General features: G+C 37.9%; 1 protein-coding gene across 9 annotated transcripts in view; it reads right to left on the bottom strand.

The window, feature by feature from the left end:
- Positions 1-26,394, bottom strand: part of SYNE2 (spectrin repeat containing nuclear envelope protein 2) — a 337,188-nt gene that overhangs the window by 121,578 nt on the left and 189,216 nt on the right. For all 9 annotated transcript variants that reach the window (XM_027111459.1, XM_027111458.1, XM_027111452.1 and 6 more), the window contains 10 exons: positions 25,386-25,708; positions 23,301-23,445; positions 22,220-22,438; positions 17,068-17,333; positions 15,432-15,600; positions 12,609-12,764; positions 10,085-10,225; positions 7,852-8,034; positions 6,961-7,098; positions 360-545 (listed from right to left, as the gene is read on the bottom strand). In XM_027111459.1, the coding sequence (XP_026967260.1) occupies positions 360-545; positions 6,961-7,098; positions 7,852-8,034; positions 10,085-10,225; positions 12,609-12,764; positions 15,432-15,600; positions 17,068-17,333; positions 22,220-22,438; positions 23,301-23,445; positions 25,386-25,708 (1,926 nt within the window). The remainder of the gene's footprint in view (positions 1-359; positions 546-6,960; positions 7,099-7,851; positions 8,035-10,084; positions 10,226-12,608; positions 12,765-15,431; positions 15,601-17,067; positions 17,334-22,219; positions 22,439-23,300; positions 23,446-25,385; positions 25,709-26,394) is intronic.

Below are 26,394 nucleotides of genomic sequence, written 5' to 3'. Positions count from 1 at the left end.
CCGGGAAGATCCCACATGCCGCGGAGCGGCTGGGCCCGTGAGCCATGGCCACTGAGCCTGTGCGTCCGGAGCCTGTGCTCCGCAACAGGAGAGGCCACAACAGTGAGAGGCCCGCGTACCACAAAAAAAAAAAAAAAATAGACCACTTCTGGACTGAGAATGGGGATATGATTTTTTGTTGTAGTTGCACCATAGGGTACCAAGTAAAATGTAATTCAAGAAATAACATAAATGAAAAATGTACCAGATCCATGTGTCTTCATAGAACTGATTAGTAGTATAACTCTAATTTACTAAATGAAATATAAATTTAAAATAAGTTTAAAATAAGAAGTCACATCATTATAGTGCTAACTTACATCAGCCACTTGTTGAATCTGTGGAAGGCTTTCTATGATTTTTTGTCGTAAAGCTACTATTTGATGACTTAACTCTTGTATAGGCTGTGCTAAAGTATCTGTTTCAAAAATTATTGACAAGCCTTCTAGATCCATGAAAATTGAATGCAAAAGATTGTGCTTCTGTTCTGAATCTTCCAAAGCCATCTAGATAATGGGAAACATGAAAAAAGAGAAACATCAAGATACTGGAAAAAGTTGATTGAAATTATATCAGAGAGAATTCTATAACTATGTATGGTGACGGAGGGTAACTAGACTTAATGTGGGTGATCATTTTCCAATACATACAAATATTGAATCATTCTGTTGTACACCTGAAACTAATAAATGTTGTATGTGAATTATACCTTAATTTAAAAAATTAAATCAGAGAAAATTTGAATTTGTCTCAACATTTCATACTCCTGTTCATTCCCAATTTCATAATAAAACACTGAACATTCTCTCTTGTCAATGGCAGTATATGACTATAGAATGTCTACCCCATTTTGGTGGGCTTGCAGCAGCTATTTTATACCAAGTAGCCCTGCTCCTCCAGCCATTGTTACCAGAATCAGAAACACTTGACCTTTAAGTTCATCCCTCTATAATTTGGAATTAGGGTTAAGAAAGCCATTCATATGTATCGCTGATTCACTTTGTTATAAAGTAGAAACTAGCACACTATTGTAAAACAATTATACTCCAATAAAGATGTTAAAAAAAAAAAAAGCCATCCAATTGGCTGGACTTGTAATTTTGGGAAATGGGTTTGACAGAAATAGATAAGTGAAGTGGGGATGGGAAACAAAGAGGCAGTCCTGGTGCCAGTGTCCTCCTTGGCCTTACCATCTGGAGCCACTGACTTCCATGAAACACCCCTATAGCTTGAGTTGACTTGAATAACCTGATACCAAAAGAACTCTATCTGATAAAACCAAATATAAGTGGAAAACATCCATTTTTAGAATTCCTTAGACATTCTTCCTTAGAATTTTTCTTTTGTTCCTTTAATGATTATAATTATTAACTTTCAAACTTAAGATTTCAAAATATCTCAGCCACCTATTGGAAATATTCAACCTGCTAATGTAGTCTTCAGGTAATCCCATAAAAAATAACTGTTATGAAAAAGAACATTTACTTATGCAACCAGACTTCTAGTCACGAGTCCCCAAAATTAATCAGGTTATTCAGAATTTCATATTGACCTTATTCCAAATCCTAGCAGGAGAAAACTTGAAAGGAAAACAAAACTTAAAACCAATGCTTTTTCCAATAATACTATTTACAATAGCATCAAAAAACCATAAAACGCTCAGGAATAAATTTAACAATTTACATTAAAGAGAAATTAAAGAGGACCAAAATAAATAGAGAGATACATCCTGTTCCTGGATGGGAACAGCCAATATGGTTAAGAGGTAAATTCTTGCCAAACTGATCTGGATTTAATGCCCTCCCAAAATTCAAACAGACCTCTGCATAGATATTGACAAGATGATTCTAAAACTTATATGGAAATGCAAAAGATCCAGATTAGCCAAAACAAATTTGAAAAAGAACAAAGGACTAAGTTGTAGAACTTATACTACCTGATTTCAAGATTTACTATAAAGCTGTAGCAATTAAGACTGTGTCATATTGGTAAAAGAATAGACACATAGATCAATAGAACAGAAGAGACAGTCCAGAAACAGACCCACATATATGACAGGTCAATTGATTTTAACAAAGCACCAAAGTAATTCAATAGTGAGTCTTTTCAAAACATGGATAATCCCATAGAAAAAAAATGAACCTTGATTCTTGCTTCATACCATATACAAAAATTAACTTTATTTTTTTAACATCTTTATTGGAGTATAATAGCTTTACAATGGTGTGTTAGTTTCTGCTTTATAACAAAGTGAATCAGCTATACATATACATATATCCCCATATCTCCTCCCTCTTGCGTCTCCCTACCCGATCCCTCTAGGTGGTCACAAAGCACTGAGCTGATCTCCCTGTGCTATGCGGCTGTTTCCCACTAGCTATCTATTTTACATTTGGTAGTATATATAAGTCCATGGATTACAGACCTACAAGTAAGAGTTAAAACTATAAAATTTCTAGAAGATAAGAGGAAATCCTTGTGACCCTGGGTTAGATAAAGATTTCTTAGATACAACACAAAAGAATAATCTATAAAAGAAAAATATTGATAAATTAGACCTCCTCAAATTAATAACATTTGCTCTCTGAAAGACAATATTAAGAGAATGAAAAGACAAGCCACAAACTAGGAGAAAATATTTGTAAATCACATATGTGACAAAAGATTTTAGAATATTATATAAATAATGTTTACAATTCAATAATAAAAAGACAAATAACCCAATTAAAAAATAGGCGGGCTTCCCTGGTGGCGCAGTGGTTGCGAGTCCGCCTGCCGATGCAGGGGACACGGGTTCGTGCCCCGGTCTGGGAAGATCCCACATGCTGCGGAGCGGCTGGGCCCGTGAGCCATGGCCGCTGAGCCTGCGCGTTCGGAGCCTGTGCTCCGCAACGGGAGAGGCCACAGCGGTGAGAGGCCCACGTACCCAAAAAAAAAAAAAAGGCAAAAAACCCCCAAATAACTGAACCGACATTTCACAAATGAAGCGTACAAGTGATAAATAAACATATGAATAAATGCTCAAATAAAAAAATCATTAGGCATTAGAGAAATGCCATTTAAACCACAGTGAGATACCACTACTTGTCACTAGAGTAGCTAAAATTTAAAAGACAGATACTATCGAGTGCTGACAAGAATATGGAGTCATTAGAACTCCAGTGGGAATGAAAAATGGTAAAGCCACTTAGGAAAATAATTTAGCAGTTTCTTAGTTAAATACCATAAGAGCCAGCAATCTATTCCTAGGTATCCATCAAATGAAATGACCTGAAAACCTATGTCCACACAAAGATTTGTATATGAATGCTCACAGCGGCTTTGCTCATAATAGCTGTTGCAGCTCCTAAAATGGCCCCCAATAATCCCCACCTCCTGGTGCTCATGTCCTTATGAATGCAGGTTGAGCTTATTGATTTACTTCTAATAAGATATGGCAGAAATGATGAGATGTCACTTCCAAGATTAGATTATAAAAGACCGTTTCTGGGGCTTCCCTCGTGGCGCAGTGGTTGAGAATCTGCCTGCCGATGCAGGGGACACGGGTTTGTGCCCCGGTCCGCGAAGATCCCACATGCCGCGGAGCGGCTGGGCCCGTGAGCCATGGCCACTGAGCCTGCGCGTCCGGAGCCTGTGCTCCGCAACGGGAGAGACCACAACAGTGAGAGGCCCGCGTACCGCAAAAAAAAAAAAAAAAAAAAAGACCGTTTCTGTCTTGGGAGCTCTCTCACTCTTTTTTAGATTGTTCATGGTGAAGGGAGCCAGCTGCCATGCCATAAGGCAGTCTTGTGGAGAGGCCCTCACCTCTGTGAATGGAAGTGGATCTTCTGAAGCCTGCCAACAGCCACGTGAATGAGCCTGGAAGTGCATCCTGTCTCTTCCTTCACCCAAACTAAGCCTTCAGATGAGATCACAGCCTTGGCTGACACCTTGACTGCATTCTCATGAGAGACCTTGAGCCAGAACCACTCAGGTAAGCCATGCCTGGATTCCATAATTCTTGTTTTAAGTTGTTAACTTCAGGAGTGATGTGTTACAACGCAATAGATATAGAATACATAGCCCCAAACTTGAAATAACCCAAATGTCTATTAACTGGTGAAGGAATAAACATATTGCATATTTCCACAAATGGAATACTATTTAGCAGTCAAAAGAATAAACTACCTATAAATGTAACAACCTGAATGAATCTCGAAAACATTAAGCTAAGTAAAAGAAGTCAGGTCCAAAAGACTGATCCTATTCATTGGATAATGTAGAGAAGACAAAACTATAGGAATAGAAACCAATGAGTGATTACATAGGGCTGAACATAGGTGAAAGGATACTGACTGCAAAGGAGCACAAAGAAACTTTTTGGGGTGATGGAAATGGTCTTTATGTATTGATGGTGGTAGTGGTTACACAACTGGATACCCTTATCAAAACTTACCTAGCTGTACACTTAGGTGTTTTTTACTATCTGTAAATTATACCTTAATGAAGTTGATTTAAAGAACAAGTTGTTTTCCTATTTTCTGCAATGACAATTTCTGTTTCAGTGAGTCTTCATTACAACAGTAGACTTCATGGAATCATCTTTAGGTTACGAAAACCTAATTTAACAAATGCAATCGAGGTGGAAGGTTATAGTGCGATTAAAACAGACTTTTAAACCTTAGCTGAGAGTTTTGACACTTCTTTAAGTCATTTTAAAAATCAATACCAGGTAATGTTAGAAAAATGGTAAAGGGTGCCCTAAAGTAGGACAACTATTTGCAAAATAGGAACAAAGTGGGGTATTCACATGGGACTAGTTATTTATGACTTATTTCCCATTGGAAGATTTATCAGAATACATTCTGTGGACATCAGCCTGCATATCCCCTTGTCCCTACTTCCTCCAGCTAATAACCTAAGTTCTACTCAGTTCCATGTAAACAAAGGTCGGCAAAGGAGGGTGTCCTGAACAGTTTGAGAGATACTTCTACACTTTTACATTTGTGTCAGAAGAAGGCAGTAAAACTTCAGCTGTTTCTGCATATGTTCATTCTTGTACAGTTTTTAAAAAACTCCTAATAAGCATTTGAGGAAAAAAAAGCATCATCCCTCTATTCTGTCTGCAAACTTCTTGAAAATGATGAAAGACACAGGTGATTTAAAATAAAAAGATGACATGCTTTGGGGATGTGGAAAGTCAACCCAAGAGGTGGGGGCAGAAATCACAGGCAAGGGGAAGAAAAGAAACAGGTAAGTGAAAATGCAGTATCTTTACAACTGTTACCACAGGAAAAAACTGTGCCAAGAAGTCTCACAGGGGAGGTATGAAGTCACTTGTTACTTAGGGACACAGTGTGCTACTTTAAAGATATAAAAAAAAAAGAGTTGGATCGGTTTTGAGGTCTGATTACTCTAAAAATTGTTATAGGGGATTTCCCTGGTGGTGCAGTGGTTAAGAATCTGCCTGCCAATGCAGGGGACGCGGGTTCGATCCCTGGTCGGGGAAGATCTCATATGCCGCAGAGCAACTAAGCCCATGTGCCACAACTACTGAGCCCACGAGCCACAATTACTGAAGCCTGTGCACTCTAGGGCCCGCGTGCTGCAACTACTGAAGCCTGAGCGCCTAGAGCCCGTGCTCCGCAACAAGAGAAGCCACCGCAATAAGAAGCCCACGCACCGCAACCAAGAGTAGCTCCAGCTTGCTGCAACTGGAGAAAGCCCGCAAGCAGCAACAAAGACCCAACGCAGCCCCCAAAATAAATAAATAAACAAACGAATAAATAAATAAATAAAATTGTTATACAATAAACCTTTTCCTAAGAGATTCTTTCTCATGGCTGAATAGTATGAGAGAAGGGAAATATGCCTTCACAATAAAATTTAAGCCAACATTCGGCATCCGGAAGATCTCTTATAGTCACGGCCCTGAGTAGGAAAAGGCTTTCATTTGTTTTGCCTTTATAGGTTCGCATGGTGACACAGGGCACCTGTGGAGCAACAGGAAGGACAGGAAATTTGGAATCACGGCATGCTAGAACCGGAAGGAACGACAGATTCGTTTTCTAATGCTGTGTAACTAATTACCACAAACTTAGCAGCTTAAGATAAAACAAACTTATTATCTCATAGTTTCCATGGCTCAGGAGTCCAGGCATGGCTTAGGTGGGTCCTCAGCTCAGGAGGTCACAAGGCTGCACTCAAGGTGCCATCTGGAGCATGGATTTGTCTTCCGAGTTCATTCTGGTTGCTGGTAGAATTTAGTTGTAGGACTGAGATCCCAGTTTTCTTGCTGGCTGGTGACTGTGGGTCTCTCAGCTTTTGGAGGCCACCCTAGGGTCTTGGCTCCATGGCCCTCTCATAGTACGGCAGCTTACTTATTCAATCCAGCAGGTGAATCTCACTCTAGTCTGCTACCAGGGAGTCTTATAATTATACATCCATGATCAGTCATGTATTCATGGGAGTGACTATCCCATATCCTTTGCTATACGATGTAACCTAATCAAGGGAGTGACTATCTCATCACTTACTCATATTCCTGCCCACACTCAAGGGAAGGGGATTATATAGGTCGTGTACACCCGGGAACAGGACTATTGGGAACCATCTTGGAATTCTACAACCAAAACCATCACCACCATTCAGTGCAACATTCTTACTTCAGAGATCGGGGAAACTGTGGCCCATGGAGGACACAGTAAATTATCCTGAAAGTCAAGAATTAGTTATCAGGACAGAAAGAACTAGATCCTGGTCTCCAAAATCCCTATCTAGAGCCTGCCACTCTTCCAAGCTTCCTTCTGCCATTTGGCATGCTTGAAGATAAGGCTGTTTTTTCAGGAAAGAAGGGGGGAAAAAAGCATTGTGACAATCAGCTAAGCCACTAATCATTATGTAGATTCTATGACACCCAGGAAACACTGGAAGAACACTCACCTGAAGGGTGCTAGCGTGGTGACTCAGCGTCTTTGAAGAGTCATAGTCTGCAGGATCGGCCAGCAAACGACTGGTATTTTCTATCCAAGCCTCAGTACTCTTCAAAAGATCATGATATTCCTCCAGCTTAATTGTGGCCTGTGAAAGATAGGCAGTACCAAACTCAGGCTGATGGTTCCTCTTTCAGTGGAATGATTCTTAAGAACTGGTTGCTGTTAGTCAGTGGTGTCAGGCCTCACAGGGCTCCACACCCCACAGCTGGGCCACTTGCCCACCCCCTCCAGGTTTTGACCCTTCAACCTGTAAAACGAATCCTGACCACAGGTGGGAAGGATTTAAGGAGTTCTACCCCAACGCTATGGGCCTCAGCAAGGGTTCCAAGTTAGCTTTGCAACAAGTCTGGTTTCCGTTTTATGTTCCACTTTGAAAACTGGACTTACATTTGGTCCTCCTGTACCGGGCCTTGTCCTATATATACCAGTCCCTCTGAGAGTAGGTTCCTGCCTTGCTGCTGCTAGATCACATGCACAGCTCACCCACCGTGACCCCTACTTGGAAGGGAGGGCAGGGGTGTTTTGTTCCCAAATGAGGTTCTTTCTCTGGCTCCCTCCTGGGACTCTTGAGGTTGCCTGCCTGAAATTCCCTTACCTGTTGAGAAGCCCAATTCTCACCCTGACTCCTACTGTGGTCTGACTTTGGGATTCTTGCTTCTGCCTGTGCCAGCAGTCCCCTCAATGCCCGCTCGAACCTATGGTGTAGCTCTAGCTTCAGGTCCTAAAACTGGCAATTCAAGGGAAACTGGCTGCCTCTGAATATGTATTTTTGTTTCGTTTTAAACCCATCTCACTACTACCACATGCTCCGTGTAGCTATCGCGTGTTACAGCCATACCTTGTTAAACTGTGAGGTTCTATATTCTGCCCTCTGTGATACTTGCTGATACTGCTGGAAAGGAATCATCAAGTTATCCATCCATTCTTGAGCTTGTCCTGGGTCCTGTTCAACAATGTCCTGAACTTCAGAATCCAGCTCATTTAGCTTGGAGTGCCAGAGATCCAGCTCATCCCACATTGTCTGGGGAAGAAAAGGGTAAGTCCATTTGGATTGAAGATGTGTTGAGTTCTAAGTTTTCACACAGTATCTGTACTTGTAAATGCTACCAAAACAACATGACAGAGACAACATCCCAGGCAAAGTTTTTCAATTATGCCCAGAAACCACCTGAACTGAAAAACACTTTTTCTGAGGTCACTTAACTCTTACTCATTTCAGTACAAATTAGCTGTAAGGGGGCAGAAAGTCCTGGACATTTCCAGAGATGAATGACACCAAACAAGGTCAACGTAATCCTAATCTTTCAAGAGTGATGAGGTAACATTACATTTAAAAGGGCTTGGGTAAATACCTAACCTATTTAGACCAGTACATATATCTACTTAATCTAGAAGACAATTCTTATTAAATGCAAAAATAAAACTGATAAAAAGAAAATATCTGCTCTGACTCAGACTGATGCACTGGCAGAAAATTCTAGCCACATGTATCAGTAGCAACTGCTTTTAGTTCAAGAAACCAATAGGCTGGATTCAAACCTGCACTTGTCTGGGCAGAGGAAATCTCAAAGGCAACATTCAATTATTACTTAATATCTGTGTAAGAACATAATTTCTAGAAATGGGAAAATCTGACTAAAGTGCTTATTGAGAGCCCAAGATTTTGTCCAATGGCGAGCCATGGTCTGACCTATTTTTATTTTTCAATTTAATTTAATCTTTTTAATCCTTTGACATCACATTTGTTTGGTTTAGAGGGGGCTGCAAAGTCAAAGGCAGGTATGATTGTTTGTGAGCAAATCTTGTTCACCTTATTTTAAGAGAGTATACACAGTCTAATGTCTTCTCAATGAAAGAAGGACACATACAATAGGTACAATTATTTCTTTTAATATTTAGAATTATTTGTTTATTTTTACCAAAAGAAACACAGTCAAGTTAAATTAGAAACCAAAGGAGAGACTTAACTGCAGGGAGGAAGGGAACAGAGGGAAAGGGGGTGATAAGTGAGACTTCTGTGAGGATAACTTCTTTAAAAATTGCAGTATAACTGACATATAATATTTTATTAGTTTCAGGTGTACAACACAATTGTTCTTTTTTTTAAAAATAAATTTATTTATTTATTTTTGGCTGTGTTGGGTCTTCGTTGCTGCGCACAGGCTCTCTCTAGTTGCAGTGAGTGGGGGCCACTATTCCTTGCGGTGCGTGGGCTTCTCATTGTGGTAGCTTCCCCTGTTGTGGAGCATGGGCTCCAGGCACGCGGGCTTCAGTAGTTGTGGCGTGTGTGCTCAGTAGTTGTGGCTCGCGGGCTCTAGAGCGCAAGCTCAGTAGTTGTGGCTCATGGGTTTAGTTGCTCCGCGGCATGTGGGATCTTTCCGGACCAGGGCTCGAACCCATGGCCCCTGCATTGGCAGGCGGATTCTTAACCACTGCACCACCAGGGAAGTCCCACAATTGTTCAATATTTGTTTCTACCATAAAGTGATCACCACAATAAGTCTAGTTAAAAATCCTTCACCATACATAGTTACAAAATTTTTTTTCCCTGTGATGAGAACTTTTAAGATCTATTCTCTTAGCCCTATTTTTAAAAGTCTCCATTCATATTAGAATATTTCCTTAAAATATAAAGTAGAATGTTTTCTACATGCAGGAGTTTACTTGGAAGTTAAGAGGTAGAATATTATGTTTATGTACAGTTCTACCTAAGACATTTTACAAGGGAAATAAATTTGGAATTTCTACTTTCCTCTGTTTCCCCCTGGCAGTCTAAAGAAAAGCTGTTAATACCATTTGCATCTTACTGAAATGTTTCTATATATCAGTCTTCCCAAGACAAGATCCTTCCCTAGTGAAAAGGCTGGTTCCCAATCATAGGCTCTCAGGAGTTTGGGCATATTCTCACCATGGAAAAACTGAGAACAATTCTTAAATGCAACCTTCTCCACCAAGCCTCTGCAGGTGACACGCTCAGTGAGGAGGGCCCGGTAAATCAGGGTTAGGATCCCTGTGATGACTGATGACAGGGAACATACCAAATGCTGAAGGAAGTTAAGGGAGGATGTTACCTTTTGAATTTCTTGAGCTTTCTCAATATTTTTGCTCTTCTGCTGCAACATCTTTTCGACATTCTGAAGCCCGTTGTTAATTTCGTCTATTTTTCTACTCATTGAATATGATGGTGAGCTTTTCAAGACTTCATTGCTGATCTGTTTCAAAGGAAGAATGACACAATGGAGATGTTTTCCGCACTCTATTCAGAGGTTCAAATGATAAAAGGGGTAGTCACAGTATTTTGAGATTTTACTCGTACAAATCTTTTAAGGGCTAGGGGGGAAATTCCAAACCGTACTGACGAATGCGTTAATGAGAGGGTAGATTAGTAGACTAGGAAAAGGCAGCTCTGCTGACCTGACCGTTCAAATCCAACCGGAAAAAAAAAAAAGAAAAGAAAACTGACCAACAGAAATCTGTTCAATGTAATCCACAGTATGTACTACAGATATGTGCTGTGTTGGGCAAAACTACTGAGGGGACTGTCTGAAACATACCCCAAGGGAGCAAATGATATTAAAAAATTCCTGGGAGAAAAATTATTTATTATACAGTTTCTATGTTTTATGAGAGAATCCTCTGCACAGATTTGTTTTCAATAAAAACAAACATTCTCAATTTGACGTAAAAGATGTAATTCCCATCTTAGTATTCATTTGGGTGAAATAACCTTCTAAAACTGGCTATTTCTTGCAGCAGAAAATCTTAGTTTTTCTCTGTGTGAATGTTTCTAGTGTATGTTTTCCCAGCAATTAGAAATCTAGCTGCTGAACAGTGTAATTTTTTTATCAGAACGATTTTCCGAAGAAATTAACTTGTACTAGGAAAGATAATAAATGAATGTTGAATGTGTCATTTTTCAAATGCCTGATTAGTTCATGTTCTTATTTTTTTAAGCTATGTTGATAAGGTTTTCTCCAAACAGCCACTGAATAACCAAAAAATACTTAATGCTTTTGTATTCTCCTTTTAATTAACCTTTTTAAAACCACTATATCTGTTCAACCATTGAGACTAAACCTTCCAATGCAGATACTTTACAGATACAGAAATTGAAACACAGGCTAAAGTCATCATGTATGACTTGCTTAAAGTCATACATCAAGGTAGTGGGTGAATTCACCCCAAGAAGCCCAAGCCACCAGACGCCAAGGCCCCCAGGCTCTTTTCACAGCACCAGGTTGTTGATACTTTTATATAATGTTTTTATTCCACAGACCATACCACAGTCAAGATTTTTTAGAAAAAAAACTAATCCTGTATTATTATTATTATTTTTAATCACTGTATTAGCTTTTTATTGCTACATAACAAATTACCACAAAATGAAGCTTTCTGATATTTTGGGCAGTTACTCTTCTGGCAGAGATGCCTATCATTTTTGTATATTAGGAGAGATCATGATTTAGGTAAAGTATGCAGCCAACTGAACTACACAGAATGGTATTGTGTCTGTTGCCTGGATCCTACAGTCACATCACGCAATAAAAGTAAGTTTTTATTGGTTACAAATATACACAGATATCAAAGTTACTGTTGAAATTTTCAACCCTAAATTTAAAAGGTAGATTTTGATTATTAACTCACTTTGTTAGGGATTTTCACATGAAGTAGTCAGGAGAACCAATTGAGTTTCTCTCAAAACATTTAGTATTCTCTTAAAATAAAATCAATAGTGCATGATTCTTGAGGAAGTTCCTCATAATAGATTATCTTGTATGTCAAATCAACAAGATTTGTTATAATATATATTAGGAGTTTACATGTTTTTTACATGGGTTAGATTTTCCAAAGAAATTTGTCGCAAGTTTGAACCTGATTTTTTGTGTGCAATTAATACGTTTTATTTACTAAATTATAGGTATTTTAGGCTTCAAAAAGCAATACAAAAATCCTTCTGTATTCTTCTGGACCAAACAGAATTTTGTTCTGTTGGATCTGGGCAGCCTTTAAATAACGCAATAAAATTGTCTTGCTAAACTCCTATGTCTCCAAGTACTATGAACCATTTCCCATTCTTTCTTCCAACCTGGACTTCCAGGTATAAAGATTTGCTTGGGTATGCTTTGTGAGAATTATGTTACCATCATTATTAGAAAGACACCGTGTGTTAAGTGCTACTCCTAGTAAGTTATGAAACGTGTGTTCTTATTGTTCTTGGTTGCAATTTCAAAATGTTAAAAGCAAAGTATTATTCATGACCAAAATTTTAAAGTGATTTTCCGGAGAAAAAAAAGTCAAGTAAAAGCCAATATATAACTCTATTTTTAAATGCAAGAGAAGAAAAACTAAGCATCTTCACAACTAAAAATTAATAGACTAATTCTGTTACCTGTGTCACTTACTTAGAGCAACTCCGTCTCAGTATCAATACACAAAATTATCACTCAACTGAACTCTATAAAAACAGACATTAAAAAAAAAAAAACAGACATAGCTGAAATCAGGGCAAATGAAAATGTGATCTTAAATGATATGTTGTTCTTTATATTCATTCACCTCCATAAATAATAATACGAATACAAACATTATTATTACCTTCTCATCTACGTCTTCTAAAGCTTTTCTGCATTCTTCCACCTGGGATTCAATCTCTGCAGGGACTATGGTGTACATTTCAGAATACTTGATTCGCAGTTTTTCCATAATATTCTCAAAAGTTAGCTTCCCTTTCTTAAGAATGCTTTGAAGCTCCTAAAAAATCAAGAGAGTTTCAAATGCTCACAGGACAGAGAAAAAGTTTAACTCTAAAAATGCAAGCAGCTTTCCAGCACATCTTTATGATTTAAATGAGCAAACTTTGCATGACAAAACCTCACTATTGATACAAGCTGATTAAGCATGAGAGATACTCAGTTTGGTCAGATGATGCTTTCTAATTTGTAAGAATTAAACTTGATATCTCTCCATAGTGTCAAACCATTGTCCTGAAAAGACATTACAACATCTCCTGCCTCTAAAGTACCTCTAGGATTTAGTTATATCTCAGTAGCAGTCTCCATCTAAAAAGCTGCAAGCAGCAAAAAGTTTCAAAGAAGTTTTATTTTATTATTAACTTGTTGCCATTTCTGCTTCTTCCTACATTATCATCACAATGATTCAAGGCCACTAAAAGCCCTGTGCTTGAAGCAGAAGTGTCTGCTTTCATGTAATTAGACAGCCCAGCACAGCTCAACTTCTTTCAAAAGGGAGGGTTCCAGTTCCTTGCAAAGAATGTGGGGTTTTAGGAGATAAAAGAAACCTGAACAAATAGTCTATTGGTCGTGGCCTAGAAACAGAATCTGATCTACGTACTCCTGCACTAATTATAAAGGAGAAACTCATTTGTTTGGGAAAGTTTCCCAAAGATCAAGTGGAAAAATACTTCTTGACTTTACTGTGGCTTTTTGGGTTTTCTTTTGTTTTTACAGTAGCTGTTGAGTAGCATTATCTGTGTTAATGGATTGAGTCACCACACTGAAGAATGATTACAATTTTGAATGACTCCCCGATGTGTCACTGCTTTCCTTTTCTTAGCCCTCAGCAGAGAACAAGTCTAGAGGAAAAGTTAAAGAATAGTGCCATTCAGAGAAAGGTAGGGTTTGAGGTACAGAGTGCTCCTCGTTTATCTAGACTTAGCCCTGAGTACAGGTCTTCATTCAGAGCTACACTTAGATGGCTTCCCCATGAAGACTGCCTCTGTGAGGGAGAGTAAGTTTCCTTTTGCAACATTGATACCAAAAGCTCTGGTGAATAACAGCGTGCAACTTTTGGACAAACTGCCAAACGTCAGTTTTGCCTGTTACCACCTAGTGGAATGAGAAGAGATTGTTCGGAAAATGACCCCTAGCCTATGCACAGATGGTGTGATACAATAAATACATTTAGCCTTCATCCCGGTTCCCCGCACAGCTTTTAAAACCCTTGGAATTTCCTGCATAGGGGTGAAAGGAGTGTCTTTTGTTATTTATAACAAGTCTTTTCCAACCGTACCTGAGTTTATGGTAATGAGAAGATTCTTGGTGGTGGGGCTGGGGGGGGTGACAGCTTCAGGATGGGGCTGGTGCCAGAGGAACCAACTGTGTGATTAGAGGGCTAGAACTTTCAACCGCACTTCCAGACCTCCAGAGGGGAGAAGGGCTGGAGGTTGAGTTAATCACCAACCGTCAACGACTCAATCAATCACGCCTATTAATGGAACCTCCATAAAAACCCTTAAACAAGGTTTGGAGAGCTCTGGATTGATGGACACATCAAGGTCCATCAAGGGAGAGTGGCGCACCCAGAGAGAGCATGGAAGCTCCACATCCTTCCCCCATACATGTCTTCCACTTGGCTGTTTCTGAGTTGTAGCCTTTATAATAAACCAGTAATAGTAAGTAAAGTGCCTTCCTAGTTTTCTGAGCCATTCTAGCAAATTTATAAACCTGAGGATGGGGTCGTGGGAACTGCTGCTTTATAGCCTGTCGGTCAGAAGTACGGGTGGTGTTTCTATTTAAAGAGAAAAAAGTGAAGTTCTTTACTCGGAATCCAAATGCTTAAAAAAATAGATTTCATGTCTTAAGGAAAGTATGATGGAAAAGCAATTTGACTATTTTTAACCAAAGAATTTTCTTCTATGGAGGCATATGATTTTGTCTCTCTGTAATCAAGATTATTCTAGTTTATATTTACATATCAAAGTAAAATCTGTTATTTGTATTGTGTCATTTTCTATGCAATAGCTTTTGAAAGGTAACTCTTTTCTGTTTGAACATCTTTTTAAAGTTATGAAGGACAACATTTACATGAGCTTTTTGAATAAAGCATTTCTCAAAATGTTAAAAAAAAAAAAAAAAAAAAAAGAAGCACGGGTGGCATCTGAAGCGGGGGCAGACTTGTGGGACTGAGCCCTTAACCTGGGGGTCAATACTAACTCTTTATAGTTACTGTCAGAATTGAACTCGTGTCCCAGTTGGTGTCTGGAGAGTTGGGGAATAGGCTGGTGTGGGGAAAAAAAGCCTCACACATTTGGTGGCAAGTGCTGTGACTAAAAACACTTTTATCCCTCTCAGAGTCTAGATATTCTATCCTATAAAGTGAGCAGTCCTACATACTACTCAGGTGTGGTCTGAGACCCCTGTACACCAAACACACTTGACATGCGGTTGGAAAAGGGCTGCTGGCCTACCTCCTGACCTAGTCCCAACTCTGCTCTCTGTACTCCAGCCATATTGATCTCCTGTGGCTCTGCCCACACCATGCCACAGGGCCTTTGCCCACATTTTCTTCTTCTTCTAGATTCCCTCTACACTAGCCACAGGGTTACCTCTGCTCCAAGAACTTTGGACTCAAGATTTCAGATCTGTATCGGCCACATTCACCAGTTCATTCCTCACTTACTTCAAGCTGTTCTGCCTTTTCTGGGTGGTCTTGTAATTCCATATTTTGGAAAAAGGTTGTAGTCTGCTGAAATGAATTCTTCAAAGTAATTATTTCTTTTGTAAAGGCATGTCTTTCTTGGATTTCATTCTGTATCAATTCCTTATTTTTTTGAGCCTTCTGGAAAAGCCTAAAATATAGCATCAGAATAAAATTGTTCCTCTATCCTGCTTTTCTGTGTAATAGTTTTATTTCAACAATTAATATAATGTCTGCATAGCTCACAAAAGGTTTTTTTTCCTGAGAGAAAAGTACCAGTTTTCAATGGTTTATATACTATATATACAAACATACATCAAATTCTATCACTCCATCAAAAAAGGGGGGATATATGTATACGTATAACTGATTCACTTTGCTGTACAGCAGAAACTAACACAACATTGTAAAGCAACTATACCCCAATAAAAATTAATTTAAAAAAAGGGAGGAAAAAAATATCTCTAAAACTTTCATCCCAAAATATCTTCTTTTCACACTTTACATTCCAATTGCCATATTTTTTTCCTTGTAATCCTTGAGTTCAATTGAACGTGACTCAGAGGTGTGAATGAAGTCATGCGTGGGCCCTTGGAGTCATAGATGATGGAATTAGCCTTTCTATCCAAGCTGACCCCATTTACTGTGGATGCAGCCATCATATTATTGGAGGAGTTTAAGTAGGGAAAATCTTTCCTGAGAGCTATCTGGTAAGTATTTCTAGCTATAAAGATATTAGTGATATATCCTTTGACCTGATGATCATACTTCTTGGCATCTTTCTCAATGAAGTAATCACAGATGCACAAAGAGATTCTAGCGTAAGAATATTCATTACAGTGTTTTTATAAAAGTAAAATAAATTACATATAATTTAAAGGTTCTATATTAGGGACTTGGTTAAATACATTATAGCATATCCACATGGTGAAATATTATAGTTATATTTTAAAGAACATTTAATAGCATAGGAAAATAAATATAATATGCTTATAAATGGTTCAGCAGAATATAAAACAGTATAGTACTATGATCACAATGTTTTTAAAAGTACAGCCATAGTAAGAAAGATGAGTGATTGGTAGTGACTGTTGATGAGTGGTAAAATTAAAGGTGGTTTTTATATTAATCTTTACAATTATCCACATTCTCTAAACTTCCTATAATGAACATGTATTACTAAGTTAGAAAAACAGTAAACATTAAAAAAAATTTGAAACACCAGGAAAATGTGTGCTTGTTTTAATTATCGTTAATATTAATATTTTCCAAAATAGATAACTAATGAGAACCTACTGTATAGCACAGGGAACTCTATTTAATGCTCTGCGGTGACCTAAATGGGAAGGAAATCTAAAAAGAGAGGATATGTGTATAAGTAAAGTTGATTCACTTTGCTGTACAGTAGAAACTAACACAACACTGTAAAGCAACTATACTCCAATAAAAAAAATTAATTTCCATCATTTTTATACCTATCAGTGTTGACGCAACTTGATTCTGTCATATCATTTGTCATTGTTCTAAAATATTTTTTTATTCTAGAAATTCAATATTTTCTCAATTTTTCCTGAGTTTGGTCAAGCACATTTCCTTAATAGTTTTTCATAAATCTTACTTGTGGCATCGTTCTTGCATAGACATAATCTCTTGAGATGCAGAAACAGTCCCCATAGGTCTTAAGTCTTCAGGAGTGTTCTGGATACTTTTTATGCGCTGCAGAAGTAGGGCCAGTAACAGCTGCTGCCTCTCCACATTCTCTTCATATTGGCATAAACAATCCAGCAGCTCCGAGAATTCCTCTGTGGTGGCTGCCTCTTTTGTTTTGGAAATTTCAGGGAGTTCTTCTTGAAGATTATCTAAAATAATTGCTTCTCGTTCAATCTAATTCAATAAGCAAAAAAAAAGAAAAAGAAAAAACAGGGAGCTAAAATAAGTAAAATATACTCTTACCACTTCAGGACTCAGCAATCATAATTTTTACATACTGGCTCTTCAAAGGATTCCCAAAGCCACATCCCAGTTCAAGGTCATATTTGTCTTCCTACAGCTGGGAGTATTATCTCTCCACTATCCCAATCCCATAGTTCCCAGCTACTGATCATGTATATGTGTGATTAAAAAGAAGTATTGCTGGGCTTTCCTGGTGGCGCAGTGGTTGAGAGTCCGCCTGCCGATGCAGGGGACACGGGTTCGTGCCCCGGTCCGGGAAGATCCCACATGCCGCGGAGCAGCTAGGCCCGTGAGCCATGGCCGCTGAGCCTGCATGTCCGGAGTCTGTGCTCCGCAACAGGAGAGGTCACAGCAGTGAGAGGCCCGCATACCGCAAAAAAAAGAAAAAAAAATGTATTGCTGTTATGAGCTGAAGGAAATGCTACTGAATATTTTCATAATTTCTTTCTCCTTCCAATTTCAGTTGCTTTATTAAAGCAATTATTTCTCCTGACTGAGATACCTCTAAGTTAGTTAGAATGAGCTCCACCAAACTGCATCCATGAAGTAGAAGAGGTTGGGCATTTTTTCTACAGGTCTCTTTTCTTTCACATCCAATGCTCAAAAAAGTAAGCCCTCAATACCCTGTCACTCACTTACACCAATGGGAAAGCAGCCCAAATTACTGGACTGCTCGTGTCTTTCTCAACCACAGCTAAATGCAGAACTCAGAAATATATAACCTATCAATAATAAATAAAATATCTAGAAAGTGGAGTTCTACTGGCCCTGAAACTCAGAACCAAAGACAGAAAATCAAATCCCTCTCATTCCCTCTTCAAATCCTCTGGCGCTCTCCTCGGCAGCACTGTACATTTACCACATTCTGTCCCAGCATTGCCAACATTCCTGCTCTACGTTCAGACAGAGTCAGCCATCCTGCAATCTTGACATTACTGAATATCACAGAGGTCAACTACATTTATGATATCATGCTAACTGAAATGATAAATGAGGACCTGGATGCCCAGTAAGACATGCCAGAGAGTGAGATATAAAGCCTATGAGAATTCAGGAACCCCAGCATCAATTAAGCTCCCAGGGGGGCCAGTAGTCTGGGGCATGCCAGGGGACTTCTATAAGGTAAAGATCAAGTTGTTCAGTCTTGCACCTCTGTTGCCAAGAAAGAGGTGCGGCACTGGATGGGCCTTCTGGGATTTTGGCGGCCGTGTATGCTACACTGGTGACTATTGCTCAGATCCATTCATCAGAACGCCGCCAGTGCTGAGGAGGCAGCGCTGCAGGACCAGGCTATGGCATAAGCTGCCCTGTCACTTGGGCCATAGGTTGCAGCTGGGTCCCCAATCACTAGAATCCATGGGTACATGTGTACCCAATCTACATGTGTAGACTGGCCCCTCTCCAAGAGACCCAGTTATGGAATTTGTGCTTTCCAGCCCCTCAAACCTAAATTCAGTTGAACTGAAGTCCTAGTTCTCAAGCAGGCAGCTACACTTCCACCAGGGAATGGGATTCAGGTTCTACTGGGTCATTTTGCAGTCCCCTCACTCCCCCACCAAAGAACCAGCATGCAAAGAAAGGAGTTGCTATGTTGACAGAGGTAACTGTCCACCTAGGGTTTCCAATATACACTGGGGTTGAAAGAACTATGTCCGTAATCCAGGACTTAACGGAGCATCTCTTGGTGCTTCCATGGCCAGCGATAACCATAAATGGGCAACTGCAGCAACCAGGATCCAATAAGAGTAAAGTGACTAAAGGCTCTAACCTTTCCTGTGTCAGTTCTCCTATCTCCCATTCCTGTTCCCTTGGATCACTTTCCAAAATAAACCACCTGCTTACAAGCCCCTGTCTCAGGTTCTGCTCTCTGCTGTAAAGCTGTTAAGTCATTAGGAGGAGAACACAAGGGGGAAGAATACTTTTTTTTAGGACAATAATTTTATCCAAAAGCCAGGCAATTCTTCAAATTGTGAATGGATAAACTAGCTGCTGTGCATGAGTCTGACAGACTATTACTCAGGAATAAAAAGAAATGAACTATTGATACAAGCAGCAGCATGAATGAATCTCACATGCATTATGCTTAGTGAGAAAAGGCCAAACTCAAAAGGCCACAAACTATCCGAGTCTGTTTATATGACATTCTGAAGATGGCAAAACAGATTAATAATTGCCACAGGCTGGAGCTGACTACAAAGGGGCATATGGAACTTTCTTGGGTGGTGGAAATGTTCTAAGTCTTGATTTCATTGGTGGTCATGTGACTGTATGCACTTGTCAAAATGCAGCAAACTTTATACCAAAAAGAATGATGGCAGCCCCCAAATAAGTAAATAGTTGCCACAAAGATTATGCATTCACTCTTCAGCCCCTGGATGATTTTCCTTGGACAGGTTATAAAACTTTTAGGTTCACAGTCAGTTATAAAGTTGAGTCTAGAAAGGGAGAAGGAGCCACAGTTGTTCCAAGAGTAAACACAGAGACAGAAACAGAAAAACCTGTAAGCAGCCAAAGTAGAAACTAAAACAGGAAAGACTTCTGGATCTTGGGTACAAGGGGAAGAAGACAGCCTTACCCCTCCCATATCTTTGAAGACATGCTTTTATTCTAGCACATTGTGATCAGTGAAGCATAAAATGATGATCCTGAATAACCAGAAATGAATAATTAAATCAAGCAGATTCTGCTTAAGAGGGAGGTAAGATTTTAGGGGGAAAAAAAACAGTAAATCAAAATTTAAATTAATTTTTGAATTTGTAAATTTAAACAAGCATTTAAGTTTTCAAAAATCTACTTACACAAAACCTTTCTTCATAAAGATACTGGATTGTTGTATCAGTACAGACGTTTTTAAAAACAGAAATTCATTTTGTCACGTGTAAAATCACCAACCATGCCAACAGAATCTTGCATGTACAGGTATTTAGATGATATAATTTTTATTGAATGGATAAAAGCTATTTTAAAATCTTACATCAATTTTGGCATGTGTAAAAATCATTTAAGTTGACAGTTTAGTGGTTAAAAACAGAGTATACATTTGAATCTTCTATCACTTATAAAGTTGAGCAAGTTAATCTCACTGTGTCTCATTTTCTTCATCTATAAAATGAGAATGATAATCTCATCCTCATAGGATTCTTGCGAGGATAAATGTAAACACATGTAAAGTGCTTAGAACTATGCCTGACACGTGCTCAATTAAGTGCCTATTAAGTGTTAGCAGTTGTTGTTATTATTGTTATTACGTGAGAACATATTTTGTTGGTGTTATTCTTTGAAAAACACATTTTGTTAGCAGATATTGTCAAATGCTTGTATGGTTAACTACAAAAATAACTACTATTACATAACTACTAAAATATGATTGCCAGTGGGTAGAGGGCAAGAGAAAGATAATGTAATAAAATAAAAAGAACAATAATCTTAGGATTAGCCTAAACCTGGATGTGAATAAGAGCTGTCCCTCAACAAATACTAAGTGCCCACTAAGTGCAAAGCCCTGTTCAGCTTCTAAAGTTACAGTGTGAGCAAAATAGATGTGGCCCCAGCCCATAGTCCCAGTTTAATCATTAGCTCGGAGGCTTGTACCAACTCAAATCTCTCAGTGCCTCAGCTTCTTCATATAGAAAATGGTGATAATAGGTAACTCTTGAGGGCCATGCCGAGATTCAGCAGCATCATGCGTGAACTGCCTTCTTCTTTTTTTTTTTTTGGCCGCGCCTCACGGCTTAGTTCCCTGACCAGGGATGGAACCCGTGCCCCCTGCAGTGGGAGTGTGAAGTCTTAACCACTGGACCACCAGGGAATTCCCTGAACTGCCTTCTTAGCACAGCACACAGGAACACACTGCACAGAAGGACCTCAGTAAACCGTGCCATTGTGGATGGGAAAGAGCTGGAGGCTAGCGGCCCTGCTAAAAGGACAATTTACAAAGTTCCTTGGAGTTTTAACATTCAAGAGACTATTTACTAACCAAACCCCAACAGCACCATCAAAATGATATTCATTTTCAAGAATAACAAGTTTTAAGCAGGAAAATATGATAGTGCTAAACATTTAAATCCTCAGGCAAGGTGACCTACTGCTAATCTAGTATTGATTATATTTGTCTTAAGTAAATTCAGCAGAAATTTTAACAGGAATAAGAGAGAAGGGTTTTCATTTAATGTTCTGATTTGTACCTCATTTATACCTGGTCCTTTGGAAAGATTAAAGAATACCCTAAGATATTTTTATACTATTTTAAATTTTCTTTCTAAATGTATGGGATGCCTAAGGCCTCAACCATGGTTAAATTAACATCTGTGATCGATATATATTATGGAGGTTTTCTTTGAGACAGTCTTCAGAAAGAACATCATACACATTTTTAGGTCATACTTATTAACAATAGTAGTTAATTTCCACAGTTAACCACTGTAATTAATTTCAAAATTAATTGGTTATTATGAGTATTACCTTATTCTAACCTCTAGTGTGATGGAGAGACATTTTTAAGAGGGCTTAGCTTATCTGCACGATAAAGATTTTAAAGCTCATATAAGCAAGTAGCCACTTATTTCTAAGAATTATTTGACACCAAAAAAATGCCACTGTCATGAAAGAATTTGAGTCATTCTTGAATAATTCCTTGGAGATTATTTTGCTAGGACCTGACCTCTATAAACATTTACATGTTCCATGCACGTGATGTAAACAAATGGTGCAGGTTGAGGACTTGTTTTATATTTAAAAAAAAATGAAAATAATAAAACAATTTAAATGACATGTGTTAGTAAACTGTACGGTTTGACTGTTGCAAATGAAACACTTACTTCTTCATGGATAAATTTCCACTCCTGCTTCAGTTCTTCACACCACAACTCCCATTCTTTAACAGCTTCCATCAAACTCAGCCATCTCTCCCATAGAGCAGATGTGCTTCTGAGTAAACAGAGGCTGTCACTGTCTGTGCACATGGGTCTCAAGTGTCTGAGGACCTGTCGTGCTTTCATGAGCTCTTCTTTGGCTGACGTAAGATTTGACACCAAGGTCTTAAGAAAGAAAAGAAAAGGAATAGGAGGGATAGAAGTTTTCTGAATTCAGAACTATCCTGAAACTTATAAACTATTTTAATCTTGAACAATTAATGTTTTAAAATCATCCATGAGTATTACGTCATCCATTTTTTAGTCCTTTTGGAAGTCAATTTGAGACAGATGAGAAGCATCTATGTATTATTATATTGCACATGAATTTGGAACTATGGGGACAAATAATGACCTATCAACCAATTTTTCTAAGTAAAAATGTGTTTTCCAAGGTAAATATCCTAGAAGTTCACTTTCTTATTTTAATGTAAGTCTCGTATTTTACTAGATAGCTAATTTGTACAATGCTTACTGTAATCAACCACATACACATTATTTATATTTTTTGGTTTTGTGTTTGTTTTGTGGTAGATGATAAGCACAGATGATTTAGAATGTCCTCATCCAAATGCTAATAACATAATACCATATACTGTGACAGATGAATATATGCAAAAACTAAAATTGCTCAGTAATAGAGTATAAGAAGTAACTAGAGTTTAGCATTTCTGAAAGTTACATTAAATGCTCTGTCATTGATCCAGCGATGTCCAACAAAACAACATGCAAGGTAACGCTTTAGAAAGAATGATTAATAAGGACAGGAACTACTGGGGAGAAGACTGTCCTGTGAACCCAAATGATTAAATTTCTCAGAACCAATGCCTCATTTTCCCCATGGCTTTTGGTTTAGGAATTTTGCTGAGTGTACAACTCAGGATGAAGATTTCTGTGGGTCATAACAGAGCCACATCCCGTGATGCCTCCACCTGCTTTCTGCCAATTTTTTGTACATAGTGTTACTGAGATTTGCAAGTTCTATTACCTTGCTCTGTTCCAAGCGCTCTAAAGCTTCTTTGTATGACATTGGCAGTGGGGACATGGACTGCCCAAGAACTGTCTCCGTCTGGCTGAGGTCAGTGCAAATTTTCTCTTTTATTTTTCTATAGCCTTTGTAATTTTCAAGACACCTAGTGAGACACAGTTAGAAAAAAAAAGTAATGTTAAATTTTATTTAGTACAATAAATTCTGAACTTCCCAGAATGCATTCTGAACACTTAGTAAAAAACAGAATGTAATTCTCTTTTTGCTACTCAGTGTATTTCAACAAATATTTATTGACTACCTCCTCCTCAAAGGACCTGCATGAGACTTTTAATGCAAACTTTAACAGGCAGATAAGACTGTTTCTAAAACACCTAAACTGGAAAACTGCATTCTTGAGCACTGCTAATAAGGTGTAAATTGGTACAATTCTTGTAGAAAACCACTTAGTCTTAAAAATGCTCATATCTTTTGATCCAACTTCTGCAATTAATCTTAAGGAATCAATCCTAACATAAGAAATTTATCCTATACCTTATAAAACCTTTTACACAGTAAAATCTTTTTACTTATTAGACTGTTAATTAAAATGGCAAAAATCAGAACACACTTTATGCCAACAAAAGATATGGTTAAGTAAGTTACAACAATCCGTTTTAAAAAATATTATATAATAATTACAATTGCTTTTATATGAAGTTTTGTTACAATAAGGAAGAGTTCATTTTATAAAGTAAAGTAAAAGCAGCCTATTTTTATATAGTACAATGTTGTGCTACATTAAAAAAAAACACTATGAATAAAATTATGTATACAAAATAGATACAACCTAAATCCTCCACTGAAAACAATAAAAAATTAGGTATCAAAGATATATTTTTAAAAATTCTTAAAACACAATAATAAACTGGCAAAGAATTAAGGAATATTCAGAGGCCCCAAACTCTGTAAAAGTGGAAATACAGAGAAACAAGCTAAGCTCCAAGGCCAGTTTTTCACTTTGAGGACATTTGTCAAGTTTCAGTTTTGTTGACCTTCACCTGGAATGCTGGGGACAGAGGATAAAGCCCGGAGCACACCCAGGATGGATGTTTATTAGGACATCCCCTCTGTAAAGATAATTTGTAACACATATAACACAAAGACCAGCCTCCAAAATGTAGAATAAATCCCTACAAATCAATAAGAAAAAGCAAGACAACCCAATAAAAATTGTCTTGAACAGGCATTTTTCAGAAGATGAAAGATGAAGAAATATTCACAAAAGAGGCTCAAATTCATTAACAGTAATAAAGATGCAAATTAAAACCACAATGAAGTATCACTTAACCATCAGACTGGCAAAAATTAAATCTCACAACATTAAGTGTTGGTGAGGATATGGGACAACTGGAACATTAATATGTTGCTGGTTTGAGTAGAAATGGGTAAAATCATTTGGAATTAAAAATTTAAGATGTGCATACCTTTTGACCCAGCAATCACAATCCTAGTTATACACCCAAAGGAAGCTCTTGCATTTGCAAATGTTCCTAGAAGCACTGTTTGTGAATGCAAAAACTAGAAACAACACAAATGTTTACCAACAGCTGGGTGAGTGAATATTTTACTACAGACAAAAACATGAATAAACTTCAGGATCATAATGGTAAGTTTGAAAAAATGAAGTCATAGAAGAATACATATACATGAAAACAGGACACAAACATGTAGTAAAAATATTTTTAAAAGCAAGGGCATGGTAAATAAAAAACAGGATAATGGTTACTTCCGAGAGAAGAAGGAAGAAGTACCCAAGAGAATTCAAAAATCATGATGTTTATCTTTGAACCTTTGGGTACAAAGGTGTTTGTTTTATCATCATTCTTTATACCATACTCAGACTTCTATAAACATTCTGTTTTAAGTACTCAATATTAATTAAGAAAAAATGAAATAAATGCAATAGAATATTTGCCATGGTTTTCCTTAGTGATTTTTTCTTACTTTTCCATATTTTCCAAATTATTTCTAATGTGTACATGTTAATTATAAACAAATCTATATTTTGTTCTTAAAGCATTACCTTTAGAAAGAAGTACCTACCTTTCTACTTCAGCTTCCTTTACTTTGGCTGCCTCCCTCATGGCTGAGTCCTTAGAAACTAATTCCTGTAAAGTACACTCAAGTTGTCGTTTAGCTTCTGGGCTGCATATAGTCCCCAAATTCTCGGTGAGGTCCTGGATATCTGCTATTGTGGACTTCAGTTCCTCTTGTTTGCGGCGAGGCATCTCTATTGATTCTTCTGGATTATCGAGGTCTACTCTATGGGATGCAATGATGGCTTCAAGGGCAGTGATGATCCCCATGGCCCTGGCGACTGCTTCATTATAGCGTGCCATATTTCCATAAGCATCATTCAAGACATTCTGGTGAATGGAAGATTAAATGCCGGGGTGAAAACTGTCAAACTTTTGTCATTCTTGAATTTTTGTGATACATTCATAATATGTCTCTGTGTCATAAAGAATGAGCATCTCACACTTATAGTTTAATAATATTACACTAATAGTTAAAAATGAATAAGTTTAAACTAAAAAAAACAAAAATGATTAAGTTTTTCTTTGCATAAAGAAAATGGTTTCCAGATTTGCTAAATCTAATCTAAGTTTAAAGATACATCTCATGAATCATGTCTAATGACATATGTTCCTGCTCTAGAACTCTTGTATTAGACTATGAATTATATAAAACAATTGAATATATTTAATGTATATAACCTTAAGCAATATCTGTGGGAAAAAAACTGAAAAGACCCCCCACACACCAAACCTCTTGTATTTTTAAATTAATGGCTCTGCCACTATAGTTTTGAGCACATCACTTAATGTCTCCAGACCTCAAGTCTTCTCACTGAAATAACAAATAGTTGAAATAAATAACTTTAGAGGGCCCTTCCAGTCCAGCTCTAAATATATCATTTTGGGGATTTATGTACATTGTTTCTGGAAACTGTATTAAAATCAAGCAGAGAATTTGTTAAGTACCAATTTAAAGAATGTATTAGGGTTCATATGACTTTATATTTCTATAGCATTTATACCTTAGCAAAATA

This window comes from Aethalodelphis obliquidens, unplaced genomic scaffold (assembly GCF_003676395.1).
Source record: "Aethalodelphis obliquidens isolate GAN/ISIS:26980383/991018 unplaced genomic scaffold, ASM367639v1 scaffold10, whole genome shotgun sequence".
NCBI lineage: Eukaryota > Metazoa > Chordata > Mammalia > Artiodactyla > Delphinidae > Aethalodelphis > Aethalodelphis obliquidens.
Note: the sequence above shows the minus strand (reverse complement) of the source record. Positions and strands in the feature narration are given on the sequence as shown.